Source organism: Rattus rattus, chromosome 13, assembly GCF_011064425.1.
Source record: "Rattus rattus isolate New Zealand chromosome 13, Rrattus_CSIRO_v1, whole genome shotgun sequence".
Lineage (NCBI taxonomy): Eukaryota > Metazoa > Chordata > Mammalia > Rodentia > Muridae > Rattus > Rattus rattus.
In genome coordinates this window covers 60832925-60857275 of record NC_046166.1, presented here as the reverse complement: position 1 = coordinate 60857275, position 24351 = coordinate 60832925, and the positions used below count along the sequence as shown (strand labels likewise).

The 24351-nt window shown below is 44.0% G+C and overlaps 1 protein-coding gene and 1 pseudogene across 6 annotated transcripts in view; one reads left to right on the top strand and one right to left on the bottom strand.

Annotated features, from left to right (window-relative positions):
- Nucleotides 1-24351, top strand: part of Nsd3 (nuclear receptor binding SET domain protein 3) — a 112126-nt gene that overhangs the window by 33284 nt on the left and 54491 nt on the right. For all 6 annotated transcript variants that reach the window (XM_032919543.1, XM_032919546.1, XM_032919545.1 and 3 more), the window contains exons 2-5: nt 990-1723; nt 8242-8313; nt 9313-9475; nt 20252-20406. In XM_032919543.1, coding sequence (XP_032775434.1) covers nt 1034-1723; nt 8242-8313; nt 9313-9475; nt 20252-20406 — 1080 coding nt within the window. In that variant the 5' untranslated portion in view covers nt 990-1033. The remainder of the gene's footprint in view (nt 1-989; nt 1724-8241; nt 8314-9312; nt 9476-20251; nt 20407-24351) is intronic.
- LOC116915117 lies at nt 15783-16378 on the bottom strand (annotated as a pseudogene).

Sequence of the window (24351 nt, the reverse complement as noted above, 5' to 3'; positions counted from 1 at the left end):
CTTTAAAGACAACTAGATAGTGGCCAAGAGTATAGATAATTAGACAGCTTTACACATTAGTGATGTGATTATATAAATTGATTTAGTACGGCCAATAGAACAGTTTTGCAGCTAGATAAAAAGTTGTAAAGTCTGCCCTATGTGAATACATATATTCACAGATTTATAGTTTGATTTTTTTCTCTCTTTGAGACAGGGTCTCCTTATATATTACTCAGTTTGTCCTCCACCTCAAGATTCTTCTGTCTCCACTGCCTCAGTCCTGTGTTGGCAGGCATCTGATAGTGTACCCTACTGAAAGGACACTCTTCAAGAGCTGCATATGCATAGTACATGCCTATGATCCCAGTACTCAGGGGGGAAGTAGGAGAATCATGAATGTGAGGACAGTTTATCTCACAGTGGTTTTTTCTGTAGACATGTTTGTATACTAAAAACTTGTAAGCAGCTAGTTGATTTATAGTACACACATGGTTGAATCTGTAAAGGAATGCTATGGTTTATTATATAACCATTCAAAGAATATAGTATAACACCACAGTGGGGGGCGCACACCTTTAATCCCAGTGCTAAGGAGGCAGAGACAGGCAGATCTCTGAGTTCAAGGCCAGCATGATCCTCAGAATGAGTTTCAGGACAGCCACGACTACACAGAGAAACCCTGTCTTTAAAAAAAAAAGAGAGGAATAAAGTAAACATGTATGAAAATTACTTATACATGCTAAAGATGTTATGGAAGTAAGCAAGGCTTTTGCTGGGTGTGATGGTGTGTTTCTGTAATCTCAGGACCTGGGAGGATGAGTCAGGAGGCTCCCCAGGTTAAGGACAGCCTGGGCTCCATAGCTGATCCTATTTGCTTTATGTCGGAATTGTGAAGGTTTAATGCCTGCATCTGAATGTGAAATTAGGTATAAAGTACTTGTGTGGTCATTGGTTGGCTTCTTACCTACTAGAAGTCTAATACTTTTTAATTCTCTTTTCAATTTTAGGCTCGATGAGAGAAAGGGAAAGTTAAGGATGCTGGAGCAGAACAATGGATTTCTCTTTCTCTTTCATGCAAGGGATCATGGGAAACACAATTCAGCAACCACCTCAACTCATTGACTCGGCCAACATCCGCCAGGAGGATGCCTTTGATAACAACAGTGACATTGTTGAAGATGGTGGCCCGACACCCTTCGAAGCTACTTTGCAACAAGGTTTTCAATATCCACCTGCAACAGAAGACCTTCCTCCACTCACAAATGGCTACCCACCATCCATCAGCTTGTATGAAACTCAAACCAAATACCCGCCATATAACCAGTATCCCAATGGGTCAGCCAACGGTTTTGGTGCAGTTAGAAACTTTAGTCCTACTGACTATTACCATTCAGAAATTCCAAACACAAGACCACATGAAATTCTGGAAAAACCGTCTCCCCCACAGCCGCCACCTCCTCCTCCTCCTCCTCCTCCTCCGGTACCACAAACTGTGATTCCAAAGAAGACAGGCTCACCCGAGATTAAACTAAAAATAACCAAAACTATCCAGAATGGCAGGGAATTGTTTGAGTCCTCCCTCTGTGGAGACCTTTTAAACGAAGTACAGGCCAGTGAGCACTTAAAGTCAAAGCATGAAAGCAGAAAGGAAAAGAGAAAAAAAAGCAGCAGACACGAGTCATCGAGATCCGAAGAGCGCAAGTCACACAAGGTCCCCAAGTTAGAGCCAGAGGGGCAGAATGTAAGTTGAAATGTTCTGTGTAGTTTTGTAGTCTTCCATGGCTACTGGAAGTTGGGAATCTTTTTTATGTTTTTCTTTTCAAATATGAATGTTTCTAGTGAGTTCTTTCTTGCCATCGGTAAGGCGCCTGGAAATATCATAAATAAATACTTGATGAGTAGATGATATTTTTAAAGTTTTTGACACCAAGAATCTTGTTTCCTTTTCTCTCCTCCCACCTCTTTTGGGGGACTTTCCAAGACAGGGTTTCTCTGTTTAGCCCTGGCTGTCCTAGAACTCGTTCTGTACACCAGGCTGTCCTGAGATCCTCTGCCTCTTGAGAGGTTCAGTTATTCTTACTTGTTTACGTCAAAACTCTTGGTTTTAGAAGATGGAGACAAAAGGCAAAGGAAAGAGATTTTATATCAGGCCAGATTTGCTGGTAGAGCTTAGATCTAAGATGGTTCCCAAGTGTTTGGTACTAACAGGCAGAGGGAGGGCCTCCATACAGCCAGAGCATCCCCGGGGCTGGGGCTTGCACCTTTAGTTCTAGCCCTCAGGGAGTGGAGGCAGATGTAGGCAGCTGGCGGGAGCTCAGTAAGTTCCAGGCTAGCTTCATCTGTGTAGCCCGTTCTAGGCTAGCCAGGGCTACACAGTGAGACCCTGCCTCAAAAATAAAATACAGTAGTATTTAAATATGTTGACTAGGTCTTCAGATGGCGTTTTTATAAAAGCCCAGGAATACTGGTGGATTTTTTTTTTTTTTTGGTTATTAATTTGTTTTTTAGTTTTTTAATCTAAAGGCATGAGCCACTTTATGCCCAGCTCTGGTGGATTATTTTAATATCTGAGATTTGGTTGTGAATTTCATGGCACTAAGATAACAATGCTAAGTATGTAGTAGATCAGTTCTAATGTGAAGGAAAAGTGTGTGATGTAAACTACAGGTGTTTCCTAGATATGCATTTAGGGAGAAACAAACAAATGCTTATTTTGTGACAGTTATGTGCCCTTTTATTTCATATATCTGAATAAGTTAATTTATTGTCTTTGCTTTAAAGAAAGATTACTTATTAATTGAACATTTCTTGGATAGCTGGACTCTACTGTTTAGTATGACTCAAATGTGATTGACCCTCCCCCATAAAGATCACAGTAAGTCTGTTATCATGAGTCCCACGTGTGTTATTTCATGTATTTCCCTATTTGTTCTGTCATTTTCTCACTCATTTAACACATGTTAATTGAATATCACATGTTGGGGCACTGTTCTAAGAATTGAAGGCGTGACTGTGAATGAAAAGTAAAAGATGTCTGCTCACAGGTGCTTATATTCTAGTTCATCGTGAGTGTGTGTGTGTGTGTGTGTGTGTGTGTGTGTGTGTGTGTGTGTGTGTAACTTGGGGAGTAGGTTCTCGTTCACCCTGTTGACACAGGAATTGAACTCGGGTTGTCAAGCTTGTCAGCAAGTACCTTTATCTTCAAGCTGTTTCACTAGTCCCCTCTTGTGGTGAGCTCATGTATGTTCATGCATGTGCATGCAGGTGTCCGTGGAGGCCAGGAGAGGGTCTTGAATCCCCTGGAGTTAGGGCTATATAGTCTGTTGTAGTCACTTGCTGTGGGTGTTGAGAACTGAACTGGGTTCTCTAGGAGAGCAGCAAATGCTCTTAACCACTGAGCCATGTCTCCAACCTCGTCACGAGCTCTTAATGTCATCTAACAAACACCCCACACAGAACTCGCTTCCATGGTGTCTTGTATGGACTTTGTGTTGGGTGAATGAATAAAGGAAGATAGAAGTTAGCTGTGCACTGCAGACACTCACTCACTGAGCTCCCGTCACCCGCCTACACCTACCTCCACTTCCTGAGCCTCTCTAAATCCTTATTTTTCTTGATTCTGAGCATTTGACTGCGTTGTATTCTTGAGAAGAGGCTCTTCCTGTTTGTTCTTTAACTCATTCTGTAGATCAGGCTAGTCTACATAAAGCTGCGTGCCACCATATCCAGTTTTGACTTAAAAATTTATTTATTTTTATTTATATGTGAATATTTTGCCTGCATCTATGTCTGTACCTTGTACACACCACAACACCCAAGAAGTCTAGAAGAGGCTGTTGGGTTGTCAGGAACAAGAGTTAAGGTTCAGGTATTTTGCCATCCTGTGGTTGCTAGGAACTAAACCCAGGTCCTCTGCAAGAACAAAAGTGACTTTAACTGCAGAGTCATCTCTTTCACCCTGCATTTAACTCTTCTTGGCCATTTCTCCATGGAAGCCTGTCACTCTTCCCCTCACCTCCTCCTAAGATATCATCTGTCTGTGTATCCCAGGCTGCTCTGCTCTTGAATGGTTGCCGCTCTCCTTCCTCTTGGCTTTGAATGCTGGTATTGAGGCTCACTCGCCCCATCACAGCTGGTGGACAGCTTTTCTTACTTAAGTCTATGATGCTGTTTTTCATGCTGACCGGATTCACCTTATGATCCCAGAGATCACTAAATGCCTGCTGGCTTGCTTTGTGTTTTGTTTCCAGGTTAGCATATATGTAACAAATGGCATTTTTTTCATTGAATAAAGTAATTTAGAGTAAATCTTGGGCTTTTTTTTTCTTGCCACCTCTTTCCTTTGAAAATGATTGACATTTTCAAATCTTTATAAGTAATTTTGACTCTTATCTAAATGGCCTGAAAGAACTACCAACAATTGAGTCCGGTGGTGGTGGTGGTGGTGGTGGTGGCGGTGGCGGCGGCGGTGGCGGCGGCGGTGGCGGCACACACCTGTAACCTATTACTTGTCTCCCAAGCCTCTTCCCTGGCTTTTCATTGCACTTAATACGAAATACAAATACTTTGTTATGGTTTACAAGGCCCTTGCAATCTAGCCTGCCCTTCCATCCTCACGGGCCTCTCTGTCTTTGGCGTGGGTCACTAGGTGTGACCTTTTATAAAAAAATTAACTAACTAGTCAATTATGTTAACGTGCATAGGTGTCTACCCTGTGCATATAGCTGGTGCCTGCAGAGATCAAGGGCGCTGGAGCCCCTAGAATTGGAACTGCAGACACTTGTCAACTGCCATATGGGTGCTGTGCATCAAACACTGCAGAAGCGCCCAGTGCTTTGAACCACTCCATCTCTCCCAGCCAATGGACATGACCTACAATCTGCCTTTTGACCTTGGGAACCTCACACATGCTCTCTTAGTTACTCTTCTGTTTCTGTGGAGAGACAACCATGACCAAAGCAATTCTTATAAAACAAAGCGTTTAACTGGGGCTGGCTTACACTTTTAGAGGGTTAGTTCATGACCATCATGGCAGAAAGCAGACAAGAAGGGCGCTGGGGAAGTAACTGAGAGCTCTACATCCTGATCAGCAGGCAGTAGGCAGAGAGAGAGACAGAGACAGAGGGAGGGACAGACAGACAGACAAAGACAGACTAGGCTTGGCATGAGCTTTTGAAAACCTCAAAGCCCACCCCAGTAACACACTTCTTCCAATCCTTCTGAAGAGATTCACCAATTGGAGAGCAGGCATTCAAACAGATGAGCCTACAGGAGCTGACTGTGTTCACGTCACTGCACCTGCCTCTTATTGCTTCTTGCTGTTGTATTCTTTCTCTACTTTTTACTAAGCCAGCTCCTCCTTCTTCTATTCTCAGATTATGAGTTCCTTCTTAGAGAGCCCTCTAGGTCAGAGCCATATCTATTTATATGTTTATGGCCTTATTTAATCCATCTGAATTTTATTCTCTGAAAAGAAATTAAAACAACAAACAAAACTTTAACAGGTGTGGTAGTACACACCTTTAATCTCAGCACTTGGGAGGCAGAGACAGGGGGATCTCTCTGAGTTTGAGGCCAGCCTGGTCTACAGAGTGAGTTCCAGGACAGCCAGGGTTACATAGAGAGACCAAAATAAATAAGTGAATAAAAACCTTTATAGAAATTATTTACATTTTTTTTCTTCTTTAAGACAGAGTCTCATTAGTCTGGGGTAACCTGTTCTGTCTCCCAAAAAAATTTGCTTTTTACAGAAAATGCAAATAATAGAAAAGTATAGTTTTTCTTTTAGCGTTTCCTTAATCTCATTGTCAAAACAGATAATTACTATAACATGTTTGTCTTATGTTGTATCAAGTCTTTTCAAGGTACACCTGTTTTGTTTGTTTCCTTTAATAAAAAGTTTGAAGATGTTGGTAGATGTGTGGATTACTGTTCTGAAATAATGGTATAATTACTATCTCTGGTTAAATTTTTATTTTTATATTTTTTATGTTACTGTAGGATTAGCTCCTGAAATGCAATTGTTGAATTAAGAGTAAACCTATTTCTATTTTAGACTTTGAGTAGCTAGTCCCAGATCTCCTTACAGAGATTCTTTGTTTTCTTTGAGTTTGTAGGAAGTGAACCCAGCGCGTCACACATGCTGTGCAAGCACTCTGCTCTAGCTGTGTCTCCAACCTGCCTGTAAAATGTCTTATTTATCGATATCAGTGTGTGTGTGTGTGTGTGTGTGCGTGCGTGTGTGTGTGTGTAGGAGCGTGGGGTTACAGCTTTTGGTAGTCAGTTCTATACTACTTCCCCACCCCCATGTTTTTCTTTTAAGAGAAAAATTCTGTTACTCTGGCCAGCCTCAGCTCAACTATCCTCTCGCCTTAGCGCTCAAGTGTCAGGTGTTACACATGCATGGCACTGGACCCAACTTAGACACTTCCTTATGAAATTGTCAGTTTGCTTGTGCTGTGGCATGTACACACACGCACGCACACACGCACACGCTGACAGGTGCACAAGTGGGAGTCAAGGAACAGTTTGAAGAGTCAAGTCTGCCCTCCACCATGTAGCTCCAGGGATGGGCTCAGGCTGTCAGTTTTGGCGGGTACCTTCACCATCCTGCTAGCCACACAGTCACTATTTCAAAAATTATCTATTGATTTTACTTTTTATATGTATTAGTGTTTTGTCTTCATGTATGTCTGTGTATTATGTGCATGCCTTGTGCTTCTGGAAGTCAGAAAAAGGCATCACATCCCCTGAACCTGGAGCTGTGGATGCCTGTGAGTCTCTATGTGGGCGCTGGGAACCGAGCCTAGGTCCTCTGCAAGAGCACCAGTGTTCTTAACCACTGAGCAATCTCTCCAGTCTTCCAAAGTTCACTTTAAAAAGAATGTATTTCTGGGGCTCATGGTTTAAAAAGTAATATAATAGTTTATACTTTAAAATTTTAGATTTCTCTATTTTAAATTAATATTTTAATTAATGTCAAAGTAATAGGTTGCATTATGGCATTTTCTTTTTTTTAAAACAAATCTATTTGTCACTCTCTTTTTTAAAGATTGATTTATTTTATGTATATATGTACACTGTAGATGTCTCAGACATACCAAAAGGGCATCAGATCCCATTACAGATGGTTGTGAGCCACCATGTGGTTGCTGGGAATTGAACTCAGGACCCCTGGAAGAGCAGTCAGTGCCCTTAACCACTGAGCCATCTCTCTAGCCCGCATTATGGCATTTTCATATATCATTCTTCACTTACAGCTGCACAAGCACCCCTCTTTTCTAACAGCCCATCCCTGTCTTGCTGGTCCCCTTCAGACAAAGATCCATCTTCTGCTTTCATTTCACATGCATATATATGCATACATATACATATACATATATATACACATACATATGTACATATTGCCTTTATATTTAATCAATTTTATTTTTATAGCTTAGAGAAGATTTATTAATTTGTTTAATCATGCTGATGTGTGTTTGTGCCTATCTGGGTATGTGCACGGGAGCGCCATTAGAGGCCAGAGGCCTTGGAGGTGGAGCCAGCAGGGATTGCAAGCCTCCAGGAGTAGGTGCTGGGAACTGAACTCCAGGAGAGCAGTGCTCCTAAGTGCTGACCACCGCCAGTCCCACTGCGCTGTCTTCTGGTGTGGTGTTTAGAAGCAGGACTGGTTTGAATATCTTCCCACTTAACATTTTTTTCGTATCAGTGCCTTTTCAGAAACAATTTTAGAAAATTTCTTGGACAAAAATCTGAAAATGTAAGGCTCTCCATACATGTTACCCAAGTACTATCCAGAAAAATTCCAGGTTATAGCTTATGAGCTGTTTCAACGTCCTATTTTTCCTTTAATCTGATAAAAAAGAAAGTGGCTGAGAAGATCTCATTGAGTAAAGGTGCTTTCTGAGGAAGCCTGGTTACCTGTGTTCAATGCCTAGAACCTACATAAAGGTGGGAGGAGAGAAACGACTTCCACGTTGTCTTCTGACCTGTGCACACACATCAGGCAGAGTAACAGGTCGGAGAGGTGGGAGAAGAAATAACATTTTAAGAAAAGAGAAAGTCAGTCGGCTTAGAACAGTGCTGTTCAGGTGATGGAGTAAGCGGTGGGTTCTCACTGGTGTGGAGTGGATTGGTGTCCTGCACTTGGTAAAGCATCTCCCTGTCAGTGTATGTCCTTCACGTACACTTCGATGCTTAGCTTCCTGTCTTAGGTTGACTGCCTCTTTATTCTGTCCCCTACATTTTTCTGCCTAGAGACCAAATGAGAGGGTGGACACTGCACCAGAAAAGCCAAGAGAAGAGCCAGTGCTCAAAGAGGCCGTCCCGGTGAGTGGCTTGTTGAATACTGTGACCAGGTACGGTGTCAGAAGGTGACTGTCAGAGGGGCTAGAGAGGTGGCTTAGTGATTATGAGCACTGGTTGCTCTTCCAGAGGACCCAGGTTCAGTTCCCAGCACTCGAATGCTGGCTCAAGTTCCAGGGGATCCAACACTCTCTTCTGACCTCCGGAGGTACTGAGCACACATAGGCATGTTACTCAGATGCAGGCAAAATATCCATACACTTAGAGTAAATAAATAAGTCTTCAGAGAACAAAAGAGGTGACAACACAGCGACTGTAAGTAGTCCGCCATTACCACCCCATGCCATCTGAGGGTCAGAGTGCACTGAAAAACCCGGGCGCTTTTTCTATGAATGATTGTCCTTTTAAAACCACACACGATCGCTTGTTCTCACTGAACTCCCAAGATGCTTTATTGGCAGCGGAAACCAGTGGTCCTGTTCTCAGTATTGAGGATGGGCGTACTGTTTTCCCTCACTCTTTTTGCTAGTTATAGATAGCCGATCGACAAGGGAATAATTGAAGATAATTTCTACATTGTAAGCACTCTGCATGTGTTCATGTGCGTGAGCATGGGTGTGTGTATGCCTCACCTCACAGCCTAGAGGTCAGAGGACAGACAACCCTGTGTGTCCTTCCACCTTGTTGTGGAAATGGTTTCTTTGTTGTTTGCCCCCATGTTTGCCAGGCGGACTGGGCCAGGAGCTTCTGGAGAATGTTTTCTCCACCTCTCGTCTCCATAGGAACATTGGGATTACAGTGTGTGGTAGCTCACCTGCTTTACGTGGGCTCTCGGGGCTCTAACCCAACATCCCGTGCTGGAGCGACAAGCACTCTGCCCTCTGAGCCATCTCCCCAGCCCTCGAGCACTTTGAAAGTCCTTCATACATCGCTCTCTCCCTTCCCACCTCCCTCCCTCTTTTCTCCTTCTCTTTACCCTCCCCACTTTCTCTTCTGATGGAGTTTTGTGACCTTTTCCTGTAGGTTCAGCCAATACTGTCTTCTGTTCCAACAACAGAAACGTCCACTGGTGTTAAGTTCCAGGTTGGTGATCTTGTTTGGTCCAAGGTGGGAACCTATCCTTGGTGGCCTTGTATGGTTTCAAGTGATCCCCAGCTTGAGGTCCATACCAAAATTAATACAAGAGGTAAGAAAAGTGATAAACAGATACTAAGTAACAAGTTTGCAATAAAGCTACATGAATGTTCAATGTTGTGTGTGAATGTAAGGATATACATGTATATTATCTGGCATAAAAATATGAATCTTTATCAGATTTTTCTTCTTGTGATGTGTTCTTGATACAGGGTCTATACTGTAGTCACAGCTGACCTTGACCATTCGACAATCCTCCTGCCTCTGCTCCTCAGGGTTTTCTCAGTGTTTAATGACAAATGAAAGAATCATGGTCATTTTAAACTGGCAGAGAACTTCTATAACAAGTGTCTTTGTTATCTGACTGTGTAGCCCTAGCTAGTCTGGAGCTGGCTTCACAGTTCAGGCTGACCTGGAACACAGAGATGCCCACTTCACCTTCTGAGTGCTGAGCGCTGCACGTGTCATCACGCCCAGCCCTTAGAGTAACCTCTTAAAAAACATTAGCGCTCGGGCGCGCGCGCGCGCACACGCGTGTGTGTGTGTGTGTGTGTGTGTGTGTGTGTGTGTGTGTGTGTGTGTGTGTGTGTGTGCATGTGCATGTGCATGCGTGTGTGTATTGACATTTGTATGTGCTGGTGCCACAGAGGCGTGTGTGTGTGTGTGTGTGTGTGTGTGTGTGTGTGTGTGTGTGCATGTGCATGTGCATGTGCATGCGTGTGTGTATTGACATTTGTATGTGCTGGTGCCACAGAGGCCAGAGGAGGATTCTCTGTAGTTGAATCACAGGTGACTTTGAGCGCTTCACATGGGTGCTGGGATCACACTTGTGTCCTCTTGAGGAGTAGTAACAGGTGTGCTTAGCCACTGTCTCTCCAACCCTCAGTAACTGCTGGCCCCAAAGCTAGGGAGTGAAACTCGGGCTTTGTACACAGCAGGTGAGCGCTCTGCTATCAAGTTTTAGGAACTCCCTGTTGTGTTTGTTTTTCAAAGATTTTTCTTTTCATTTTAAATTGTGTGCTGGGATATGTGCACTCTGCACGCACAGAGGCCAGAAGGGTAGGAATATTGACCCCTTGGAGCCGGAGTTCCAGGCGGTTGAGAGCCACATGATGTGGGTGAGAGCAGTATGACCTCTAACTACGGAGGCCTCCCCAGACCCTTCACACAGACCTTTCAACTGATCTATTAAAGGGGAAGTTTTTGGTCACTTGGGAGATGAACCTCTGAGAGTACCAGAGGGGTTCTCTTAATTGTATTAGTAGATGTGGGAAAAGATGTGTGTAGTGTGGGTCCCTGGACGTTGTATCCACGCCGTGTGAAAGAATGGAGAAGGCCAGCCAGTGATGTGGTCCAATGGGTACTAGCAACCCCTCAGTTAGAACTCTGGAACCCGTATGGTGGACAGAGAGAACCCACTCTATGGAAAAGATGGCCTCTGTCCTCTGTGCTGCCCATTACCCAGTGAATGAATGGTTTTTGGTTTTTTGTTTGTTTCTTTCTTTAAAAAAAAAAAAATCCAAGGGTTTGCTGAGTTCATGCTTTTAATCCCAGCACTATGGAAGCAGATGGAAGCAGATATCTGTAGTAATTTCCAGGCCTGCCAGAGCTGTCTCATAGCAAGACCCTGTCTCAAAAAATAAATTAAGTAAATAAGCAAATAAATAAATAAACGGAACAAACAAAACTAAAACAACAACAGAGACTGGACTGGGCACAGCGAACTCACCGCTCTCTGCCCGTGCTTGTGGTTGTAATGGGAGCAGTTCTGCTGCTGCTCTGACATCCTGGCTGTGACGCAAGCATGAGCTCGGGTTGGCCTTGAACTTGCAATGTTCTTACCTCAGTCTTCTAAGGAGCTAGGATTACAAGTCTGAGCCACCATACCTGTCTCCTAGATTTGTTTATAATTTCTCTCATGCTTCCTTATCTTAAAGATACTAATCTTACTGGCTTTCCTACTTCATTTAAAAACGAAAGCATATTAGTAAGTGACTAGACATTTTATATGAGTTTGATGTATAGACGAAGCCTTTTTTGAGCTATGCTGTGTTTGTTTTATTTGTTTTGATACAGGGTCTCATTCTATAGTTCAGGCTGTTCCCAAGATCATTACCCTTCTGCTTCATGATTCTGAGCTCAGGGATTACAGATGTATTTCACCATGCCTAACTCGGGGAACATAAGTTCACTATGGATTCCTATGGAATCATTTTCACCCAAACAAGTACTTTTCATCATATAAAGTTTCACACAGTGATCGTATTAAGTTCCACACAGTGCTTCTATTCTCTTCCGATTCATTCACGGCTCTGTAAATACACTTAGAAGCTTTATGTATTTGGTAGGCCAGAGAAGCACACCTTGGATGAGTTATGATAGATAATCTCACCTTAGCAGTGTTACAAGAGCAGAGAGGTCCTCTTCTGGTGTACTTTGTCCAAGCATGATGTATAGCAGATTCCTGAGATTCTCCTACCCGGAAGTGGTTTACTAAGATCAAAGACATTTTGGCTTATAATTTATTGCTGGGTACTTGCTTTGTGAACACATCTTTTTCTTTTTGACATTAAACTTCCTTCATGATATCTGTTCATGATCAATGAGAAGGAAAAAGTATCTAGAAGTCAGAATTGGGAGTTTCACCCTATTGACGACACTGGTATAGCCTAGAGTCTGCCAAAGGATAGCAGTTGGTGTTGTTTGCCGTCTTTCTTCTTGGCACCATGTGCTGTCAAAGGCTGGAGAGCCGATGTGGGGCAGGAATGAAGAATCTCATGCTGTCATTTGTTTATTTTTTTGCAAGGTACTGTATTAGATGGTCGTATTATGTATTTTCTTGAGTTTTTTTTTTTTTTTTTTTTTTTTTTTTTAAAAGCAGTCTCATGTAGCCCAGGCTGCCCCCAAAGTTGCTGTGTAGCTGAGGATGATGTAAAACTTGTGATTCTCCTGCCTCCACCCTCTGCTGGAATTACAGTCATACACCACCACACCTGCTTTATGGATGTGGGAATGGATCCAGGCCTCTCCGCACGTAAGGCAAGCCAATGCGCTGTTCCCGCAGCCTGCCTATTGAGTATTTTCTCCGTGAGGCTCACAGCAGCTGTACGTGAGGAGACCCTGTGTCTGAGAAGAGTGCTCTGAGAGCCATGTTCCAACCCTTGCTCTACAGCTTTTACCAGCGGAACCCTGTGGCCATAACTAGAGAAGCACGAACAGAAAATGGTGTTAGGTCAGCTTGTGCAGTTCCTTGGAACTTCCGCCAGTCTGTTCCTGGGCATCGGGCAGGCCTTGTCAAAGAAGACTAAGTCAACTCCTGAAATAAAACAATTCCTGTCCATATCTAGGGCTCAAGAGCTTTCAAAATGATACCACATGAGAGTCATGGCTCTCCTGTTCTCTTCTCTCAAGAGAGCAATGTTTTGAGATTAAGGAGTTTTTACGTTTTTCTCTTTAAACTTTATTTCTTAATTTTAAATTGTCATATGTGTGCGTGGGGAGAGGGAGTACGCACATGCCTGTGGGTGCCCTTGGAGGCTTGTATCCCCTGGAGCTGAAGTTACAGGCAAGTCTCGACCTTGCTGAGGAGCATTGGGAACTGGACTTGTCCTCTGTAAAGGGATCTGCAGTCTTCACTACTGAGTCGCCCTGCAGCCCTAGGAGTTCTCACATTTGAGTCATTATTTCATCCACTAGTCAGATGACTTCAGCTAGGCCAGTTTTTTTACTTTAGTGCTAGAAAACTTGTTTATATTACTCTTAGTAATTGAGAATCTAGAGTTTAAAAATCATTCATGTTTTGACTAAAAGCATAAATATTATTTTGTCATAAACCTTTTAAAATCTAATAGCTTTTTTGAAGTATTCATTCATCTAGTAATATTTAATAATTTATTTGTTTGTTATTTATTTGAGGCAGGATCTCACTATGGAATTCTTTCTGGCCTGGAACTCCTTGTTATAGACCAGGCTGTCCTAGAACTAGAACTGCCTGCCTCTTTCTCCCCTGAGCTGGAATTAAAGGTGTGCATACTAAAACTGACTCAGATTTATCCTTTTATTTAAATGCCAGAACTTCGTGATTCTGTTTTTGTTTTTGTTTTTTAAGATTTATTTATTTTATTTATTTCAGTACACTGTCACTGTCTTTAGACATCAGAAGAGGGCATCAGATCCCATTACAGATGGTTGTGAGCCACCATGTGGTTGCTGGGAATTGACCTCAGGACCTCTGGAAGAGCAGTCAGTGCTCTTAACTTTGAAGCCTCTCTCCAGCCCAACTTAGTGACTTTTTAAAAATCCATTCAAAGTTATGCTACTGTCACCACAACCTAGGAATTCTGTCAACCCCTCCTCCCCCAACAAAGACATCTGACACCCAATAGACATCACTTGGGATTCCCATACACCCTGAGGCTAGCTGTCAGTCAGTGCCTTCTCCTTAGTATCTTTGCCGTTCTCCTGGCTTCTTTCACTCAGCATGGTTTAGAGGTCTGTCCATGTTCTAGCATGTATCAGTACTTTATCACTCTTTATTGCCAGATAGTATCCTGTTAGAGCATCTGGTATAGTTATAAAGTAGCTTCCTCTGTTCTTTTGAAAGCAAGACTCAGATTTTATTCTGCACATGATGCCTGTGAAGCACTCTGCTGCTTTGTGTCCAAGCCGTTTTGTACAGTTTATCTTGAGCATACATAGTAGTCATTGTTTTCTATATTGTTATCAGTCAGACTGGTAGCATTGGACAATATATTTAACAATTTTTATACTATTAATAATAGTAACTCTTTGCGGGCGTGTGTTGAAAGATATTTCTACCATATTACTATTTTAAGTTGTATTTTATTGTTTAGTTCTCATTTTAAGTTGAAATTAAATGCCTCTTCTATTTTAAAAATATTATGTATTAATTGGGGAAGGGCAAAACTCTGAGTGTAACTGACAGAACCTAAAAGATGTCCATAGTCTCAACTTCTATCTATGAAAGTATCTATCTATACTATTAAAGTCTGAGGTGGGCTTGGAGAGATGGCTCAGCGGTTCCTAGAGAACCGGGGTTCGATTCCCAGCACCTACACACACTCTCACTCCAGCTTCAGGGAATCTGCTGTTCTCTTCAGGCCTCCTCGAGCACCAGGCACTGGAGCATAGACATACATACTTGCAGACAAACCACCTACATACCATAGTTATAAAATAACATTTTTGAGGTAATTCCTTTTCTCTGTGCATATTTGTAATTAATAGACATGTAAATGAAGGTTATCTTTTTCCTGGGGAGGGCATTGTTTTAGTTTGTGAAGTATCTTACTGTGTTACCCAGGCTGGCCTGGGCCTTTGATATAACATGTACTTTTACTCTGTCTGTCTGTCTGTCCGTAGGTGTACTACCTGTGCACACATACCGAGCTGGAAGAGGACGTTGAGTGTCCTATTGTCTATCACTGTCAACCTGATTCCCTTTGAATCAGGATTTCTTTCTTTTCTTTTTTTTTTTTTTTTTTTTTTTTCCCGGGGCTGGGGATCGAACCCAGGACCTTGCGCTTCCTAGGCAAGCGCTCTACCACTGAGCCAAATCCTCAACCCCTTTTTCTTTTTCTTTTCTTTTCTTTTTTTTTTTTCTTTTCTTTTCTTTTCTTTTTTTTTTTGGAGCTGGGGACCAAACCCAGGGCCTTTTGCTTGCTAGGCAAACGCTCTACCACTGAGCTAAATCCCCAACCCCCGAATCAGGATTTCTTATTGAGTCTGCAGTTTATCTGATGGCCAGAAAACCCAGCCTTCATCCTGTCCCCATTTCACAGCACTGGCTTACAGGCACGTGAGGTCATGCCTGGATTCTCACCCTGGTGCTGAGGAAATGACTCACGTCCTCATGCCTGTACAGCCAGTGTGCTTATCTGCTGAGCCATCTTCTCTTTTCTCAGCCCCATGCCTCGTGCTTGCTTTTCTCCCCTCCTCCCTTCCCTTTCCCCCTCCCCCTCCCTTCCCTCTCGCCTCCCCCCATCCCTCCCCTTCTTCTCTTCTTTGTGACAGGGTCTCATTTTGTAGTGTTGACTGGCCTGGAACTTGAAGAGATCTGCCTGCCTCTGCTTCCTGAGTGTCGATCAAACAGGTGCCACCTACAGCCTTCCCATGTTTACTTTTAACACCAACAATATTGTGAACATAGTTTTATTTAAAGACTGCTTGTGAGGGTGGGTATTTTGCCTGCAGGTGTGTATGTGCACCCATTTGCGTGCCTGGTTCCTGGGGTGCAGGAAAGTATCGTATCCTTGGAGTGGGGTTGGTTGTAAGCCTCCATGTGGGTGCTGAAAACAGCCCGGTCCTCTGCAAGAGCAGTGAGCCCTTACCCACTTTGCCTTCTTTGTAGCCCGACTTAAAAGACTTTCTTTTTGACTCTGGAGTTTTACTCAATGAGTCTTTGGGTGTAAAAGAAGGTTTGGGGCATCTTGGTAGTGAGGCGTGGCTTGTGCTGGTGCCATAACACATACTGGGTTAATGGAAACTTGATTTTGGAGTCGTGGACCTGCTTGACACCCGGCCATCGGCACCTGACCGATGCAGTCTCTTCCACTTCAGCTCTGATGAAGCGAGCACAGACATGGTGCTGGGTACCCGAGCCTCGGTAGCACTGTGAAGGCACGAGCGATGGTCAGATCCAGTGCTCTCTCTGTGCATCTTGTCTGTGCCACTGCAGGCGTAGCACAGCCAGATGCCGAAGTTCTTCATATGCTGTGCTGACTTCTCAAACACCTGCCCGCAGAGCACTGTCTTCCCCTGTGACTTCTTCATCTTCTTTAACTGCTACACCAGTACCATAAGCGGGACTTGGGTCACTACATGGCTGGGTATGAAGATGCACATTTGGTACCGTGGTGCATGTGGCAGGCACTTTGGGGTGGGCAAGCAGCACCCCCACCACCTTGTATTCCTGAAGTATGCTGGAGGCCTTCATGGCAGTCGGTCCTCATACTCCATCAGCCACACACGGGTTCAAGAAGACTTGTTAAACATGGTTTTGTTTTTAATTCTGGGTGTGGGTGTGTGCATCTGAGTGCAGTGGCCACCAAGGCTAGAGGTATGAGAGTCCCTGAGGAGCTGGAGTTAAGGGTGGTTATGAACTGCTGACATGGGTGCTGGGACACTCTAGCCCACTGAAGAGTCCTAAGTGCTCTCCACCTGCATTACTGCTCAATTTAAAAACATTTCTTCTAAAATACACCTTTGATGGAAAGCTTAGAAGGTTTAGTCAGCTGTTGAGAGACACGCGTGTTTGCTCCTTTAGTTTTCCTGTCTTCAGGATTTATTTTGTTTTGTTTTTACTTTTTGCTTTTTTTGACTGTGGATAAGATTGAACCCAGGGCCCCTGACAGGGGGCTACACCCCTAGTCTTTTTAAATTGCTTGTTGTAATGATTCATGTATGTTTATGTGTGTGAGTATGTGCTTCGCACATTAATATGTATGCACCATGTGTGTGCCCAGTGCCTGAGAAGTTGTCAGAGCCCCTGGAACTGGAGTTAGAGTTGTGAGCTGGTGTGGACTTGAGTCCAGGTTCTCTGCAAGCACAGCAAATGCTGTAACCACGAGTCATTTCTCTGGCCCCTTGGTTTTATTTTGGGACCGATTCTCACTAAACTTCCAAAGCTGGCCTCAAATTCTTAACCTTTCTGCCTCTACCTCCAGAGCCAGGACTATAGGTGAACCTGTAATCTTTACACACACACACACACACACACACACACACACACACACACACACACACACACACACAGAGCTACTTTTTTCTAAAGAATTACTTATTTCATATATATGAGTACACTGTAGCTGTCCTCAGACACACACCAGAAGAGGGCATCAGATCTCATTATAGATGGTTGTGAGCCACCATGTGGTTGCTGGGATTTGAACTCAGGACCCCTGGAAGAGCAGCCAGTGCTCTTAACCACTGAGCCATCTCTCCCGCCCCAAAGCTGCTTCCTTTTTATTATAGTTTTTTAATTAAAAACTTTTTTTGAGAGTTTATATGTAGTCATGTTTTGCCTGCATGTATGTATGTACACCACATGCATGACTGGTTCCTGCAGGGATCGGAGAATATTGGATCCCCTGGCATTAGAGATTGGATAGTCTTAAGCCATCATTTGGATATTGGAAATGGAAACCAAGTCCTCTGCAAGACCAACAAGTGCTCTTAACCTCTGAGCCACCTCTCTTAGCCCTTTATAATAATTTAAATTTTATTTTAGATTTGTTTTATGCATACGAGTGTTTGCCCTGCATGTATATATGTGCATGTATGTGCAGTGCCCACAAGGCCAGATGAAGGCATTGGATACCCTGGAACTGGAGTTACAGGTAGTTGTCAATGTGTTGGTGCTGGGAATCAAACCTAGGTCCTGTGGAAGAACAGCCACTGCTCTTAACCATTGAGCCATCACTCCAGCTTAGTCCCCACTTTTTGTATTGATCTGATACTTATGAGAGACTATTTTTTAAAATTACCTTTGATAAAGACCCAATTTTTGTTTTAAAAAAGTGAAAGCTCTTTTTGTCTGTCCAGATGTCCTAACAGTGTCAAGTTGTTATACACATTTTTTTAAATCCTCACTTGAGCTCTGTGGTTTAGAAAGATTTATTTTTCACCTTTGTTGTGTATATGTGTGTATGCATGTGAGTACCGGCAGAGGGCGTCAGATCCTCTGGAGGTGGGGTTACAGGTGACTCCCTTCCTACGTGCCAGGAGTCTACTGAGAGAGCAGCAGGAGCTCCTGATCTCTGAGCTCTTTCCCACCTCCTTCTGCTGACTTAGAGTAGTGTAGCTTGTTCTGCTGACCATGGCTTCAGAGCACTCGATAGGATACAGCGCGACTTTAAGTTTGAGGTCAGCCTAGGCTAAATACTAAATAGCTAGACCCTGCCATCTCAAACAAAGAGCCTTAATAGTTTTGTAGGTTTTATCTAATAGTATTTAATTTAGAAATTAACTTTTAGTCACAAACTGTTTCATGTAATCATTAATTATGTTTTTTGGAAAACTGTTCTCTTAAGGTTAATGGGTGCTGGAGATGCGGTTCAGCGGTTAGGAGTCCGTGCTGCTCTTTCGGAGCCCTGAGTTGCCAGTGCTCACAAGGCAGCTCACTGCTGTCTAACCCCAGCTCCAGGACGACCTATGTCCTCTGACCTCCGAGGGGATCTTCACTCATAGGCACATAACCCCACATACATACAAGTGTACATACTTAAAAGTACAACTGTAAAAGCTAGAGAGCCCGTGAGATGGCTCAGCACCCGCTGCCAACCCGAAAACCTGTGTTCAATACACAGAGCACACGCGGTGGGAAGAGAGACCCAGCTCCTAAAAGCTGTTTACACAATGTAATATGATTTTCTTCTTAAAGTTAATGGAGGAGTGAACACGTGTATCTCCTGGTTCAACTAGGCATGGTGCCAACAACACACATTTAATCCCTGCACTTGGGAAGTTGAGACAGACAGATCTCTGTCCGTTTAAGTCCAGGCTGGTCCACAATGAGTTCTAAGCCAGCCAGGAGTATACAATGAGACTCTTGTCTCAAAATAAAATAAAATAAAATAAAATAAAATAAAATAAAATAAAACAACCTTTGCTAGTTGTTTTGTATACTTCAAAGTACTATACTGTGCTTTGATGGGTCTTTTACTGTTCATGATTTTGTGTGCATGCACTGGCTATTTAAAAATTCTTGTTTTAGTAAGAATTTTCATATGTTGATGTCCTTTGTAACTATACCCTCCCTCCCTCCCTCCTCTGAGAGTCTTTCCGTGTAGACTTCGCTGTCCCAAAACTCTCTACATAGATGAGGCTGACCTTAAAGTAAGAGAGATCTGCTTCCGTCTGCTCTCCTAGAGCCCAGACTGGAAGCACATGGCACCATGCCTGGCTAGGTGTTCTTTTAAATCACTACTTCTCAGAATGTTTTTGATTATTGAGGAGTAGGAAGACTCAAAGAGGCAAAGATGGGTTTTCCAGAATTCTAGTATTACTTGAAAGATTAAACTGTATCATCAATAACAAATAATGTTGTTTTCCTTGAAGTAGGAGTTCGTTCTTGAGAGATACCACCTTTTTCCATCTGAGTAACTGCAGAAAGGCACATTTTCTAGCGATGACCACGCTTAGTGCTCCCCCAAGGCAGCCCTCACTGTCCAGTCTGCAGGAGTGTTTCATTCAAGAGACAGATTCGAGGCTGAAGCTTAGGAAAGTTAGTAATGTGTGCTGATTTGTCCAGGCCGTTGCACAGAACTACCCTTCCAGAAGATGCCAGTGTGTGGTAGTGAAGCGCCCCGTGGCTGGAGGTGGCTCCATGCAGCGTTTGTGTTGAGATGACGGGAATTTTATCTGCCACTGCTTTTCTGCTCTAGATGTAAAGAGAAATCACCGTGGTATTATTAGGATATTACTGTAGGACCCCTAAAACAAAAAGTGATCTGATCAGTATTTGCCTCTTAAAAGTCCAAAGAAACATGTTCACTTTTGGAGGGAAATGTGTGCTTGTATTCCAATTTGCAAAAATATTGGAGACAAATAAAAAGTAAATTATGCAATCAAAGTAATTAATGGGGCAGTTAGCAGAGTTCCACGTTTCTGTCTCTTAAAACTTGCTGCCCTGATTTTAATCATCTGGAATGATTTTATAGTTTTATAGTTATTAGGTTGGTGAGTGTTGTCATATATCTTTGGGCAGTTTAAAATGTCCAAGTTTTAATGGAAAAATGCAAGGTCTCTTTGGCAAAGTCTATGTGGAATTTTATGTCCTAACATAATTAATATGAGTTTTTACTTGCAGGTGCCCGGGAGTATCATGTCCAGTTTTTTAGCAACCAGCCAGAGAGGGCATGGGTTCATGAGAAGCGGGTACGGGAGTATAAAGGTCACGAACAGTATGAAGAGTTACTAGCAGAGGCAGCCAAACAAGCCAGCAACCATTCTGAAAAGCAAAAGGTAACTGCAGCCGCTAAGCTTGATGGGCGAGGGAACCCAGGGCTTTCCCGTGGCAGGCAAGCAATCTGCTGCTAAACTGTACCCACTGTCCACCGATGCATGCTATAGCTGGTCCTAGTGCTATGTGCCCATAATCCAAGCGCATGTTCGTGAGGCACAAGTGTCACTTTAAAGTTTGAGGCCCGCCTGGTGTATATATCAAATTCCAAGCCATTCAGAGCTACATAGTGAAGCCCTTTCTCAAAAACCATAATAAATAAATAAATAAATAAATAAATAAATAAATAAATAAATAAATAGGTGTATGTGTCATGGAACAGTATAGTAGTGCTAAAACCGAGGCCGGAGCTCCCATGGCAGGGTGTTTCCAGTTGGGTTGTTGCTTCCACATAAACTGGACGTGGCTGCATACCCAGTAGAGGCAGGAGGATTAGAGCTTTAATTTCTGCTACATAGAGTTTAGGGCTAGCTTGGGACACACGGGATCCTATCTCAAAAAACAAAACCAGTTTTATGATCTCTTGTGAATTGATGTGCACACATCCAGAAGTATTAATGACACTTATTTTGATAAGGATTGTAAATATTTTTCTGTATTACTATCTTCCTGTAATTCTAATTTATTCTATTAATAAACTTATTTTTATCAAAGATTTAAAAGTACTCGATAAGAGCCAGATGTGTGGTATGTGTAACGCCAGCATTGGGAGGCTAACGTAGGAGGGTTCAAAGTGTGAAGTGAGCTTAGTCACACAGTGTGGCTATCTCAAAACCAAACCAAACCATGTCACAAGTTTATCTACTACCTCCTGTGAAATAAGGATTGTTTAAATTATTGATATACTTACTTAATCTTTGTAATATTTAAAGAAGGTATTTTTCTTTTCTACAGATCAAGAAACTAAGGTACAGAAGGCTTAAGTCACTGGTTCATCTCACAGCATGAGTTATAGAACCAGGAAGGGGTGTCTCTCTCTCTCTCTCTCTCTCTCTCTCTCTCTCTCTCTCTCTCTCTCTCTCTCTCTCACACACATACACACACACACACACACACACATACTTTGTTGAATTTTTTTTTTATTGTTTTATCTTGGTTATCTTATGTTACTGGCATATTCATTATACATACCCAGTTCTAGGTTTTATAAGGGTAATTTTTTTTCAAGTATATCATGAAATAAATGTAGGTCTCTTATAATTCAGAATTTCTAATTTTTTATACTTGCTTTATATTGTGCTTTAATCCCAGTAGATAGGAGGCAGGAGCAGGTAAGTTTGGGGAGTTCAAGTCCAGCCTGGTCTACATAACATGTTTGTTGACCACCACAAAACACCAACTCAGATTTATTACAGGATGGAAAAAAGAATAATAATTATTATTTATTGTTTATTTGTTTTAATAAAAACATAAAGCAGAATCCAGAAGCGTCAGATTCTTTGGAGCTGGAGTGACAGGCCGCTCTGAGTGCCTGTTCTGGGTACTGAGGCTCTCACTGGTCTTCTGGAAGAGCAGTACCTGCTTTGTGTATGTGTGGGGATGGGGGGGTGTGGGGTGGGCGTGGGGTTCAGGTCTCCCTTTGGTATCCTTGGCTGTCCTGAAACTCACTAGATCCTGAAAGTACCAGGCTGGCCTCAAAATCACAGAAGTCTGCCTGCCTCTGCCTCCTAAGTGCTGGCAGCAAAGGCATTTGCCACCATGCCTGCCTTCAGTTCATAATCTTAATACCGAGCCATCATTCCATCTGTGTGGGGACACGGGCTTTCAATTCATTTTATCAGACTTTATTTTAAAGGCTTAGTCATCAACATTTAGCATATACTATGCCATCTCAAAATCTACCTCTTTAAAAAAAATTATCACTTTTTGTTTTTTTGAGATAGGGTCTCACTGTGTAATCCTACCTGTCCTAGAACTTACTTTGTAGATCAGGCTGGCCTTGAACTCCTACAGATGTGCCTTTCTCTGTCTCTTCAGTCTTGGCATTAAAGGTGTATGCCATTCTGCCTGGCACTATTATTATATTTTGTCTATACATATATAGCTCACCTGCCACGATGCATATGTGGAGGTCAGAGGACAAATTGGAGGAGTCGTTCTCTCCTCTGCCATGCGGGTCCCAGGGACGGTTAGTGAGGCTTGAAGGCAGGACCTGTGCTGAGCATCTCCCTGGTCCCTGTCTAAACAACTCGGACTCCGCTCACCCCTTTTTTTTTTCAGAGCTGGGGACCGAACCCAGGGCCTTGCGCTTGCTAGGCAAGCGCTCTGCCACTGAGCTAAATCCCCAACCCCATCAGCTCACCACTTTTATTTAGCTTCTTTCACTTTTATTCAGAGCTTTCTTACCCTCCTGCCAATGCAGACTCTCTGCTCAGCCTCTATGGAAAGGCATCCAGGGTTTGCTCACCAGCACCCTATAACACTGCCCACACCCCTCACGCATACTCTTACACCCCCTACACATACATCTTATACCCCTTACACACACACTTACACCTCATGCACACACACTCTCACACCCCTCCCCACACTCTCACACCCCCCACACTCTTACACCCCCCACACTCTTATACCCCCACACTCTCACACCCCCCACACTCTTACACCCCCATACACACTCTTAAACCCCCACACACTCTTACACCCCCACACTCTTACACCCCCACACACTCTTACACCCCCACACACTCTTAAACCCCCCCACTCTCTCACACCCCCCCACACACTCTCACACCCCCACACACCTTAAACCCCCACACTCTCCCCCCCCACTCCACACACCCCCACACTCTCACACCCCCACACTCTCACACCCCCACACTCTCACACCCCCCCCCACACTCACACCCCCCACACTCTCACCCCCCACACTCTCACCCCCACCCACTCATCCCCCCACTCTCACCCCCCCACACTCTCACCCCCACACTCTCACACCCCCACACTTACCCCCCATACACACTCTTAAACCCCCACACTCTTACCCCCCACACTCTTACACCCCCCACACTCTTACACCCCCCCATACACACTCTTAAACCCCCCCACACTCTCACACCCCCACACACTCTCACCCCCCACACACTCTTAAACCCCCACACCTCATACCCCCACACTCTCACACCCCCCACACCCACACCCCCACACCTCACACCCCCCACACTCTCACACCCCCCACACTCTCACACCCCCCACTCTCACCCCCCCACACTCTCCCCCCCACACCTCACCCCCCCCACACTCTCACACCCCCCACACTCTCACCCCCCACACCTCACACCCCACACACACTCACACCCCCCACACACCTCACACCCCCCACACACTCTACACCCCTACACACACACTCTTAAACCCCCCACACCTCTCACCCCCACCCCCACACTCTCACCCCCCACACTTTCACACCCCTCACTCTTACACCCCCCACACACTCTTACACCCCCATACACACTTTACCCCCACTTACACCCCCCTCTTACACCCCTCCCCCACACACACTCTTAAACCCCAACACACATACTTCACCCCCACACACACCTTACACCCCCACACACACATACTCTCTCCCCCACACCTTACACCCCCCCCACACCTACACACCCCCCACACGCCACACACACCCCCCCACACCTTACCCCCCACACCCTTACACCCCCAACACACACACCCCACACCCCCCCCACACCCCCCCCCCACACACCCACCCCACACCCCACCCACCCACCCACACCACACACACCCCCCACATACACACACACACACACCCCACACACACCTTACACCCCCCACACTCTTACACCCCCCCACACACACTGGCTTTCCTGTTTTGTTGCTCCCTGGATTTCTCCTTTCTCTTCACTCTATCCTTATGGGCACCGACTGGCCACGTCTCATATGTTGGCAGCAGACGTTGCTGAGATCTCTCTCCACAGCACCCCACTTAC